Genomic DNA, 12,425 nt, shown 5'->3' on the forward strand with positions numbered 1-12,425 from the left:
TGGATAACCGGTCATAAACACGTGATCATATGAGGACACGCCCATTACAAACATTAACACCCCCCCTGCTCTCATACTGTACAGTACTGTAATTACAACAACAACACATGAATACAGTCTTACACTTCTCTTTTGTTCAATTTACATGCCAAACATAAAACTCTTTAATTTTAATCTTTGTCACTGGTTTAATCAAGACATCAGACACCATTTCTTCTTCAGACTCTCTTTGTCTGATTTTGAGCCGAATTCTGACTCGTGCAACTCTTTTTTTTGAGTCAGACCGATAGCCATATCTGGTGCTTTTGACGATATCTCTGGAAACATATCATGGTTAGTCGGCACAACCCAGCACGGGGGTTTATCATGAATATTTCAAACGCATAGTGTGAGCAGTCAATCACAGCTTGACCATCAGACGCACAGTTTAAGCACATAAATCGTGCGCTTTGGCTTTACATCACATGATCTACTGGTACAGTGTGAGATGGTAACCTTGCTGAAATTACACAGAAATCACAGTGTATGCCCTCCTTTATCTATATAGACCTACCGCTAATCACAGTCTGTCAGATTCTGGAGGGTAGTAAAGATATAAATAAAATTATAAATAATAAATAAATTATTTTATATAAATTAATAAATAAAATGATATTAAAATTTTACTCACCGGAAAAAATGGAGCCCAGACTCTTTGAACAGTCAAAACCACATTTTGTACCAGGCTGAAAACATCTTTTTCTGCTGTAAGGTTGGGCATTTTAACATGGGGGTCTATGGGATTAACTCACTTTTGGAGCCTGTCTCTAGTGGCCAGTCGATGAACTGCAGTTTAAGTCACTTTCATGTTGGTTTCGAGAGAGAGAGAGAGCAGAAGGTTTCCTCTTGTGTAACACACTGTCATTCTTTACACCTTCTGATCTCAGGGAGCGGCTGGTTGTTTAACTGGAACTGCAGCTTATGCGTTGACATGCGGTTGGCAAACTAATTTTACTCAGCCAAATTTGAGCCAAATTTAACATTTTCTTTTGATTTTTATCGACTCTGTTGTTTGTTTTGAGGTGTTGAATTGTGAAGGTGTGTTATTCTGATCGGAGCAGGTTTTATAGGTTTACTCACATATAAAGCTGAGTGTTAAGGCAATAGTGTGCTACACAGATGCGGACTGTGAAGTGTGTGACCGTCGGGGACATGGCTGCAGGAAAAACACAACTTCTGATTAGCTACATCACCACTGCTTTTTCCAGTGAGTATGACCACACTTCGGTTGATATCCATCGTGTCCCTGTGACGGTCGATGGGGAACCAGTGACCCTGGAACTGTTGGACACAACAGGGATGGAGGAATACAATGTGATTCGACCGCTTTACTACCTTCGGCAGGACGTGTTCTTGATGTGTTTCTCTCTTGTGGATCCAGCATCGTTTGAGAACGTCAGTGAAAGGTGGTGTCCAGAGGTCAGTCATCATTGCCCCAACACTCCAGTAATTCTTGTTGGGACTGAGCTTGATCTGAGAGATGACAAGGACACAGTTGAGCAGCTGAACAAGAATAAACAAACCCCCATCATTTACCATCAAGGCCTGGCTATGGCTGAAAGAATAGGAGCTGTGAAATACCTGGAGTGTTCAGCATTAACAAAAATGGGCCTTAATGCGGTGTTTGAAGAAGCAGCCCGGGCGGCCCTGGCCCCGTCCCCAGAGAAGAAAAGAAAAAGAAAGTGTTTAATGTCCTGAACTGACTGAACACACGGCATCAGCTGTAATATGAGCTCAGCTGAGAGGAGAAAACAATGAGTGGCTGCTACGAGCTACACTGATTACCCTTACAGAGCAAAAATATATGGGAATATACTGCAATATATTGTGATACATTACATAATACATTTCCATATACAGTATGGGAAACTAGTGCTTATATCTGTCAGTATACTGCAATATATGCATTGACCGTGTATGGCTATATATTGATATTTGCAGATATATTACTAATAGACCATAAACATCTTTTTATGGAGTTCTGAATTGATTCACTGAAACAGTCTGAAGTGATTCAGAGAAATCACTTAAACTCACCAAGTCGAACATCTTTTTTTGTTGTTGTGGCACTTTTCACCTTTTTCATGTTTAAATCAGAGACAATATTAAATGAGCCACAAAACAAGGAACAATCATGCAGTTTGTGTAATGACAAGGTTTTTAAGAAACGTACTGGTCAAATAGTAAATGGGTCATTAACTTTAAAACTGTTAAAAAACATAATGAAGTTTTATTAAGTGTTAACAATGAGATTATGTGGTTTTTATAATCAATTAACACTGCAAAGTCATTCGGTTTAACCAAAATTTCAGTTTTACCGAATAACGATATTTTCAAACAATGCTAACAGGCTGATATCTATCAAAAGGACAATCAAACATTTTATATTTAGTACAAGTTTTTAAAATATTACAACATTTTCCATGTTTTATAGCGGTTGCACCGAATGACCTGATGTTTCGGGACATGCGTATGATCAAGAGAAAACATGAATTTATCAAATAGTTAAGAGAGAGTTACTTTGCTTCACGACCATGTGATCCTTTGTGTCTGAATGATGTCACATCCTGTTACATGATACTGACCACATGACTTGGTCCAAAATGGTCCCTCTATATTAGTTACTCCGAATGACATCAATGAAATTCATTTTTCCGGACATTCTTTCTCATAACAAAGCAACGACTTCTACACATAATTTTAATACCATTTTGCACTATGTTGATATATGATGTTATAAAATCATGCCAGAATAAAAAATATATACATTTATTACATTTTAAGATATTTTAATCACAAATGAAACGGCTGTATTGGCCTTTGGACGGTTAAACCGAATGACCTTTTGACACTTCAGTATATCATATTCGGATGTAAATCATCAGCAAAGCTTCTCCTCTGTTGGGAACGTGTTTATAAACGCTCGTCTTTACAGACACAGAGTGTTTAAACAGGATCATACCGGATTGTTTTTGTCAGGCTGAATCCTGTAGCGTGTGATGAAGCTGGGCTTTCCTGTCGTGTCGACCACCATCAGCAGGGCGTTAAACAACCAAAACGAGAGCGTCGGCACCAACATGGTCCCTGTTGAACACCACAAACAACAACGTGATTCATTCACTGATATATTTGAGCAGAAAACACTTTGAGCTCTTTACATTGTTGGAAACATCAAATAAAGCTGCAGAATACAGTGATCTCTGCCAAAATGTTGCTATTCAAGTGAAAGTTCGATTTGTGTCTTTTTTTAACTCTGAGGCGGACGGTTCAGTCCAGAACATTTGATGATCAGTGTCCAGAGGGGAAGCCGCATAAAGGTCAAAAACAAGTTTTACGGCTTCTGACCGATGAAAAACAAGGCAGCCTCATTTCCACCCAAGGCCAGGTGAAGTTTGGTCCACTGTGTCTGCCAGAAATCTCCAGACGCTCCCCAGAAGCTCTGCAGATGCCTACACAAACACACACTCATTAATGATTAATGATCAGCTGAAGAGAATCATGAAGGACACGTCGAGCGCAAGGTACAGCGAGGAGAAGATCAGATCAGATTATAGAAATGAAGGAAAGATGATGAAAATGAAAACGTCTCACCATGTCACAGAGTTTCTGAACCCGACCAGGAAGAAAAGTCCAGATCCGATGACAAAAGCTGCTTTCTTCACCGAGTCCCAAAGTCCTCCAGTGTTTTCCTGTTCAGAGAGATGAAACGCCACATTATATTGTTTTCAGTTCATCTAATGTATAAAGAGTCTTTATTGAACTGACTCGAGCTCTTATAGTCTTCATCAGACCTACACATGCTTTAGTGTGACTGTTTTACACATAATAAAGTCATCAAAACTAAGAAATAACACAATATTTCTGACAGGAACTGAACTGAGAGCTTGAACTGGAGCAGAAACAATAAATAAAGCATTTATTACTACATTATTATATATCTTTTCAATATGTAACTAAAAAATATTAAACGCATGATGTTTGTTTTCATCAAATGAATCAGCAGTTTCGCTCTTTTCAACAGTTTATTTGTAAACTTCAGTAATTGTTGAGCAGAATAATACAGCAGTGATGATGAAACAGATCTACAGTTACAAACACATTACAGTAAAGGTTCAGAGAAACAGAAAGACTCACTCTGTCCATGGTGTGTGTGTGTGTGTGTTCAGAGCAGCTGACAGTCGCTCCGCGTGTCTGTTTATACTGTACTTGTTTACAGCCTCACTACGTCATCAGCTGATCTGTGATTGGTCACCCGCTGATCAGCTGACAATCCGTGCAAAAATGATCCGTACAGTATCAGTTATGAAAGCCAAAGTCATCAAATGGTTTTATGGAATATCACAGTGTTTATTCTGAATGATTTATCGCTGCACATCATCATTACTGTGTTAAATTCATGTTCTGGTAATCTTGAATCAAAAAAAAAAAAAAAATCATTTTTTTTTTCTTGCAATATTAAGAAACTATGGAAGCCCGTTTCCGCCACTAAAAAAAAAAAAAAAAAAAAAAAAAAACCTCCACTAAAAAAATAAATAAATAAAAAGCCACTAAAAAAAAAAAAAAAAAAAAAAAGATGAATTGCGACTTTTTATCTCAGAATTCTGACTTTTTAACTCACAATTGCGAGTTATAAAGTCAGAATTCTGAGATATAAAGTCGCAATTGCGTGATAAAAAGTCAGAATTCTGAGATATAAAGTCGCAATTGCGTGATAAAAAGTCAGAATTCTGAGATAAAAAGTCGCAATTGCGTGATAAAAAGTCAGAATTCTGAGATATAAAGTCGCAATTGCGTGATAAAAAGTCAGAATTCTGAGATAAAAAGTCGCAATTGCGTGATAAAAAGTCAGAATTCTGAGATAAAAAGTCGCAATTGCGTGATAAAAAGTCAGAATTTTGAGATAAAAAGTCGCAATTGCGTGATAAAAAGTCAGAATTCTGAGATATAAAGTCGCAATTGCGAGTTATAAAGTCAGAATTCTGAGATATAAAGTCGCAATTGCGTGATATAAAGTCAGAATTCTGAGATATAAAGTCGCAATTGCGAGTTATAAAGTCAGAATTCTGAGATATAAAGTCGCAATTGCGTGATAAAAAGTCAGAATTCTGAGATAAAAAGTCGCAATTGCGTGATAAAAAGTCAGAATTCTGAGATATAAAGTCGCAATTGCGTGATAAAAAGTCAGAATTCTGAGATAAAAAGTCGCAATTGCGTGATAAAAAGTCAGAATTCTGAGATAAAAAGTCGCAATTGCGTGATAAAAAGTCAGAATTTTGAGATAAAAAGTCGCAATTGCGTGATAAAAAGTCAGAATTCTGAGATATAAAGTCGCAATTGCGAGTTATAAAGTCAGAATTCTGAGATATAAAGTCGCAATTGCGTGATATAAAGTCAGAATTCTGAGATATAAAGTCGCAATTGCGTGATATAAAGTCAGAATTGCGTGATATAAAGTCGCAATTGCGTGATAAAAAGTCAGAATTCTGACTTTTTTTCTCGCAATTAACTGATGGTCAGTATCTCTGTCTGTAACGGTGCATCCAACGATAGCCGTGCTGCCGTGAAGTCTGAAGCTGTTGGTGTATAAAATGTGCCAGTTCAGCTTTGTCTGATTTATTGCGCCTCCGCCACAGCTGATTCTTCTTCTTATTATGATTATTATTATATTGTTATTATTGTGCAAAATTCATTAGTGTTTCCATTCTGTTAAAAACAACTTTTATTGTCCAAATACCTCGACTGTAATTTGTAGAATTGCATGATTCTACCCTTGAGTTGCAAAGTTAATGAAACATGATAGGTATTGGTTGTTTTAGTATTAAGCCCACTAGATGGCAGTAAAGGCTGTTTTTTCTCCTTGAAACGCTGTGTACAAGGTTACCGTGGAAACATTCTATATGCATATTCCTGCATAATGCATATGTCCGGAGACTAATCTTTATGTGTCTCCTCCAGTAAAATCAATATTTCTTTATTGGTAAATCGGCGCTAAAAATAATCCTTTATGATGTCCTCTATTTTATGTATAAAAATAACAAAGCAGCAATCCTGATGGTCTATTTAATGTATAGCCTAGGCCTAATAATAACAAAGCAGTAATCCTGATGGTCAGTCGCAATGAAAGGAAACGCAAACAAAGTAAGAACTGTGAGAAATAACGTTTCACACAGTAGTGAGAAAAAGTCAGAATTCTGAGATATAAAGTCGCAATTGCGAGAAATAAAGTCAGAATTCTGACTTTATATCACGCAATTGCGACTTTATATCTCAGAATTCTGACTTTATATCACGCAATTGCGACTTTATATCTCAGAATTCTGACTTTATATCACGCAATTGCGACTTTATATCTCAGAATTCTGACTTTATATCACGCAATTGCGACTTTATATCTCAGAATTCTGACTTTATATCACGCAATTGCGACTTTATATCTCAGAATTCTGACTTTATATCACGCAATTGCGACTTTATATCTCAGAATTCTGACTTTATAACTCGCAATTGCGACTTTATATCTCAGAATTCTGACTTTATATCACGCAATTGCGACTTTATATCTCAGAATTCTGACTTTATATCACGCAATTGCGACTTTATATCTCAGAATTCTGACTTTATATCACGCAATTGCGACTTTATATCTCAGAATTCTGACTTTATATCACGCAATTGCGACTTTATATCTCAGAATTCTGACTTTATATCACGCAATTCCGACTTTATATCTCAGAATTCTGACTTTATATCACGCAATTGCGACTTTATATCTCAGAATTCTGACTTTATATCACGCAATTGCGACTTTATATCTCAGAATTCTGACTTTATAACTCGCAATTGCGACTTTATATCTCGCAATTCTGACTTTATATCACGCAATTGCGACTTTATATCTCAGAATTCTGACTTTATATCACGCAATTGCGACTTTATATCTCAGAATTCTGACTTTATATCACGCAATTGCGACTTTATATCTCAGAATTCTGACTTTATAACTCGCAATTGCGACTTTATATCTCAGAATTCTGACTTTATATCACGCAATTGCGACTTTATATCTCAGAATTCTGACTTTATAACTCGCAATTGCGACTTTATATCTCAGAATTCTGACTTTATATCACGCAATTGCGACTTTATATCTCAGAATTCTGACTTTATAACTCGCAATTGCGACTTTATATCTCGCAATTCTGACTTTATATCACGCAATTGCGACTTTATATCTCAGAATTCTGACTTTATAACTCGCAATTGCGACTTTATATCTCAGAATTCTGACTTTATAACTCGCAATTGTGAGTTAAAAAGTCAGAATTCTGAGATAAAAAGTCGCAATTCATCTTTTTTTTTTTTTTTTTTTAGTGGCTTTTTATTTATTTTATATTTTTAGTGGAGTTTTTCTTTTTTTTTTAGTGGCGGAAACGGGCTTCCATAAGAAACAGAACAAGTTGGTACATGCAAAAAAAAAACAAAAAAAAAACAATATTTCGAAAATTAGAGAAGAAAAAAAAGAGGGCAAATAGATAAACAAATATATTAAGGAAGAATATTAAACATGGCACAAATTCTGCAATGTTTTCATTGCTTTCTTGTTAACAGAAGTTGAAATTGTATTTAAATACAATCTTGAATCAGAATATCTTCCTCTTGCAGCATCTCTTCTCTTCTCTGATGATGAGGGCGGGGCAACCTGTCACTCACATGAGATCCACCAATAGCAAACCACAACCATCCAATCAATTCCCCACAGACAAAATCAAGCCCCGCCCTACATTTGTTCTTGTTTGAGAAGCGTTTCACTCGATATACGGCACAATAGAGAAGAAAAGAGCAGCGCAACTTCTGTTTCATGCCAGCTTTAAGACAATTAGACTAATACACTAAAGATCAACATGGAGCCCCAAACTAAAAACACACAATACAAGCACTATATTTACTGGCATTTAATGACTTGTAATTTATACTTAAAACAGTACACTTCTATGAAAACGTTCAGCAGGCCTAAAGTGTCAATAATGTTTGAGTTCTTGTTGTTTTTTCACCATCAGGGGCACGTTCAAGCTCAAACCGGTGCGCAACGTTTTGCTACGGTTTCCGGGTTGAACGACATGTTTCCTGGAAACGGTGTGCAACGGTGTGCAACGTGTGTGCAACAGGTTTGAGATACGTTTTCTCTTGTTTGGTGGGTGTGTCAGAAATGTCAGCCCAATCAGCGGCAGGATGTATATGAACCACGCGGTATTAAAGAGACAGCTCGCACAATGGATATTAATGTAACATAAAAATACTAAATTTATATATTTTGCTATTGTATTGTGAAGTGACACTTTAATAAACTTTTCTATACTCCTCTGATTATATAATGGTAAATATAACAATACCATAGCACAACAAGTGACCAGCAATAATGATAAGCCTAATACTCACAATAAAAATAATATAGATCATAACACAGTGAATATATAGATAAAGAAGTGGATTATCCTTGACCTGAAATATTTGTCTTTTCATCCTGAAATGCGAGGCAAATGTTGTATCACAATAATTAGAAGTTTCCATAAATCCCTTCACTCGATTGGGATGTTCTCTTTTATTCTGGATGGCAAGGGCAGTGACTGTAATATTGAGCGTATTTTGCAGTATTAAACACGTATTTATACCGACTTCATCAGGCTCCGAAAATTATTCAAAAAGAACACAAAGAATGGCCTTCTCAGCTGCCGTAGTGTCAACTCTTGCGTCATCAGAACGGGGTGTTCAACTCACCACCGTTTCCGTTTAAAAAACGTTTTGCGACGTTTTGTCGGGGCTGAACGCAGCACAGTTGTCGCCAGTGCGCAACATTTCTGCTAGTGATGGGCAGATCGAGGCTTCATGAAACACTGAAGCAGCTGAATCAAATGTGCCGTAATGATTCGAGGCTTCGAAACAATCTGACACCCGTCTCCACGGTGACCCCTAGTGGTCAGAGCAGTGCAAATGCAACAAAACTCAGGCCAAACATGCATTAAAAATACACTTTAACAAATGTATTGCAAAAGTTTTATTTAAAGTAAAATCAATTAAATGGAATTAACTAATCATCTAATAAGATTAAATATAAAGTGTCTGTATAATTTGTGTTCTTTTATCAATTTTAAAGGCTTGTTTCTCTGTTCCATGGCTCAAGCTAAACAGGCCAATAAGAGATTAATAACTACCATTATTCATTTTAATTATTCTAATGTATAATTAAAACATGTACAACTGTATAAAACTGATCGGAGATCAGGTAAAACCATAGGGTAAAGCACTAGACACTTGTTCAATAGTTCTCAGTGAATCTGCATGATTCATGGGCTCACTTTATCATCGCCCTCTGTTGGTGAAGCATTGAAATTTCGAACTGTTTCGAAACAGTGATGACGTGTGAAGCCTCGTTTACTAAAATCACGTGACTTTGGCAGTTTGATACACGCTCCGAATCACTGATTCAAAACAAAAAGATTCATGAAGCTTCGGAGCTTCATGAAGCAGTGTTTCGAAATCGGCCATCACTAATTTCTGCCACCAATAACAAATCGATCCACAGACACACGTGACTCAAGCAGGAGCAGGAGGAGCGTCACACGAATTTATGCTCAAACTCCAATTCAGGTTGTGTTGGACACAGGCATTCAGGTTGTGTAACATTGGGATACAGATATAGCATACATTTACATTACATTTACTGAAGTTTTTGTTTAAAAAGTTATAACAAGTTAAATGTACAACATTTATTTTAAAGTTAAATTAGTAAACATTGATTGATTACTTTAAATTCTGACTTAAAAATCCCGGGATCAGTGTGTGAGCTGTATGATATGAGCTGGGCTGCGTTCAGCCCCGACAAAACGTTGCAAAACGTTTTTTAAACGGAAACGGTGGCACGTTGAACACCCCGTTGTGATGACGCAAGCGTTGCAACTATGGCAGCTGAGAAGGCCATTCTTTGTGTTCTTTTTGAAGAATTTTCGGAGCCTGATTAAGTCGATATAAATACATGTTTAATGCTGCAAAATACCCTCGATGTTACAGTCACTGCCCTTGCCGTCCAGAATAAAAGAGAACATCCCAATCGAGTGAAGGGATTTGTGGAATCTTCTAATTATTTTGATACAACACTTGCCTTGCATCTCAGGATAAAAAGACAAACATTTCAGGTGAAGGATAATCCACTTCTTACCTCCAAGACTGTGTTGATCTATATTATTTTATTGTTTAATAGGCTTATCATTATTTCTGATCACTGTTGTTGTGCTTTGATATTGTAATTTTTACCATTATATAATCAGAGGAGTATAGAAAAGTTTATTAAAGTGTAACTTCACAATACAACAGCAAAATATATAAGTAAAGTATTTTTATGTTACATTAATACCCAGTGTGCGAGCTGTCTCTTTAATACCGCGTGGTTTATATACAGGTTGCCGCTGATTGGGCTGACATTTCTGACACACCCACCAAACAAGAGAAAACGCATCTCAAACCCGTTGCACACCGTTTCCAGGAAACGTGTCGTTCAACCCGGAAAACGTAGCAAAACGTTGCGCACCGGTGTGAGCTTGAACGTGCCCCAGGATTTTCCTCTCCAAACAGGATGTGCATCATTGCTGACAAAGTGAAAGTAGATTGTGTTTTACATGCGCCATTTTACACCTGATCAACTTCCATTAAATCAGCAAAACTGAGCAAGAATTTGTCTAATAGTATTTATTTTTTCCGTTGCTTATGCAGGAATTTACATGTACTTGATGGGAAACCATGAACATTGTGAGAAACTGAGTCTAGAAGACTAACATTTCAGTCAAGGTGAGTCTTTATGTGAGCTGCTGAAACATTTCCTCATTACCTTTAGTAAACATGAACTAGACCTGCTTAAACTAACTTAAATATGAAGTACTTAAAGTAATGTGTATTTCTTGATCGTATCTTGTCTTTCGTAAATATATGCATATATATATATATATATATATATATATATATATATATATATATATATATATATATATATATATATATTAGTTGAGTTTGGGGAACATTGCTACATTTAAGTGCTAAAACGTTCTAGAAGCCACAGCAAAAATCTAATTAATTTAACAACAACAACAAAAAAATATATATATATATAATTTTGTGTATTTTAATGTCAAGTAAACAGTAACTACATGTAATGTGTAATAGTGACACTAAAATTAAATGTTATCTAATTTTTTTACATCTTGACTACCAGAATTAGGGTAACAGATTTCTGTTGTAATAAATAGAAAACATGGACATCAGTTTAACTTTAGTTTGAATTTATATTGTTAATCATTGAAAGGAGTTTTATCGAACTTAAATACAATAAAATCAAACATTCAAACATTCCATTTTAAGAAACTAATCAAGTTGGGAAAAATAACAAATATTTGTGTATGTTTAGTCACTTTCACTGTCTGCTCATGATATTTCTGTTCTTTAAACAGATGAAAAATTGTTAATGTTATACAGTTCATGCAGGATTTTGCAATCTTGTGAAGAATCACCATTTACATTAGGCTGCATTTTTGTTATTTTCCACAGGTTTTCTGCAAAAGCATTAAACTGAAAATAAGTATTAGCTAATCAGATTATTTGGGGTGGAACTGTGACAAATTAATTCAACAATAATCAGAAAGATTAAGAATTCTGCTATAATCCTGTGAAATTCTTGTTGGACTGTTTATATCAGATCAAACTAGACATTTTGTGAGTTTGTTTTATACTAATACATTATTTCTTAAAAAAAAAAACATAACTATAATTTCACAGTGTTGCAGAAATGTTATCATATTGTTGCAGAAACCCTTGTGATCTTTTAACATGATCTCATCTGACTGCTTTATTACACATTTTTGGAACATTCATCTTCAATAAAATAATTAATGGGTAAAGTTAATCAGGAAAAGAGATTGAAAACATGAGACTTTAGTGTTATTATTATATTATATTATATTTTTTCATAATGTACAAAATCAAGATACAATGTTGGAATTTGGTATAATTATTTTTGTGATATCACTAATTTAATGATACTAAATTTTAGATGTGTTTTTTAAATGTTTTTAAAATGTCATACTGTGATGTACAGTAACCTAAATTCATCCATCGTTTTTAACAATACTGGTCAGATTGACCAAATACAGGTCTCTATAAAGTGTCTCAACAGGTCGTCATCATCTCATAACCCAGATTCTTTTGTCCACATAAACACATTCAAGAAATGATATTAAATGCTTTTGTACTTCAGTGTGTCTGAATCAGTGTTTTTCTCATTAGATTTACCCGTGCAGCTCCATGAAGACTGAGTGAATCATGGACGACACACAAACACCGAC

The 12,425-nt window shown here is 35.6% G+C and overlaps 2 protein-coding genes across 13 annotated transcripts in view; both read left to right on the forward strand.

Annotated features, from left to right (window-relative positions):
* The first annotated feature begins 926 nt into the window (after positions 1–926).
* On the forward strand, positions 927–2,360 carry LOC125252961 (ras-related C3 botulinum toxin substrate 1-like). The gene has a single exon (XM_048166683.1). The coding sequence runs from the start codon at positions 1,159–1,161 to the stop codon at positions 1,735–1,737; it is 579 nt and encodes a 192-aa protein (XP_048022640.1). The 5' UTR covers positions 927–1,158; the 3' UTR covers positions 1,738–2,360.
* Positions 2,361–10,678: 8,318 nt separating this feature from the next.
* LOC125252943 (protein NLRC3-like) overlaps positions 10,679–12,425 on the forward strand; it is an 88,145-nt gene continuing 86,398 nt past the window's right edge. For 6 of the 12 annotated variants that reach the window (XM_048166625.1, XM_048166623.1, XM_048166624.1 and 3 more), the window contains exons 1-2: positions 10,680–10,878; positions 12,367–12,425. The exon at positions 12,367–12,425 is cut by the window's right edge and continues 24 nt beyond it. In XM_048166625.1, the coding sequence (XP_048022582.1) occupies positions 12,403–12,425 (23 nt within the window). In that variant the 5' untranslated portion in view covers positions 10,680–10,878; positions 12,367–12,402. Of the gene's footprint in view, positions 10,879–12,366 lie in introns of all 12 variants that reach the window. The other 6 variants (XM_048166631.1, XM_048166633.1, XM_048166629.1 and 3 more) reach the window with 2 other exon arrangements.

The sequence above is a fragment of the Megalobrama amblycephala genome, linkage group LG18 (genome assembly GCF_018812025.1).
Source record: "Megalobrama amblycephala isolate DHTTF-2021 linkage group LG18, ASM1881202v1, whole genome shotgun sequence".
In the NCBI taxonomy this organism is placed as follows: Eukaryota; Metazoa; Chordata; class Actinopteri; order Cypriniformes; family Xenocyprididae; genus Megalobrama; species Megalobrama amblycephala.

Excerpts from the sequence above, each read along its gene's own strand:
- LOC125252961 (XM_048166683.1), top strand. The coding sequence starts at position 1,159 with ATGCGGACTGTGAAGTGTGTGACCGTCGGGGACATGGCTGCAGGAAAA.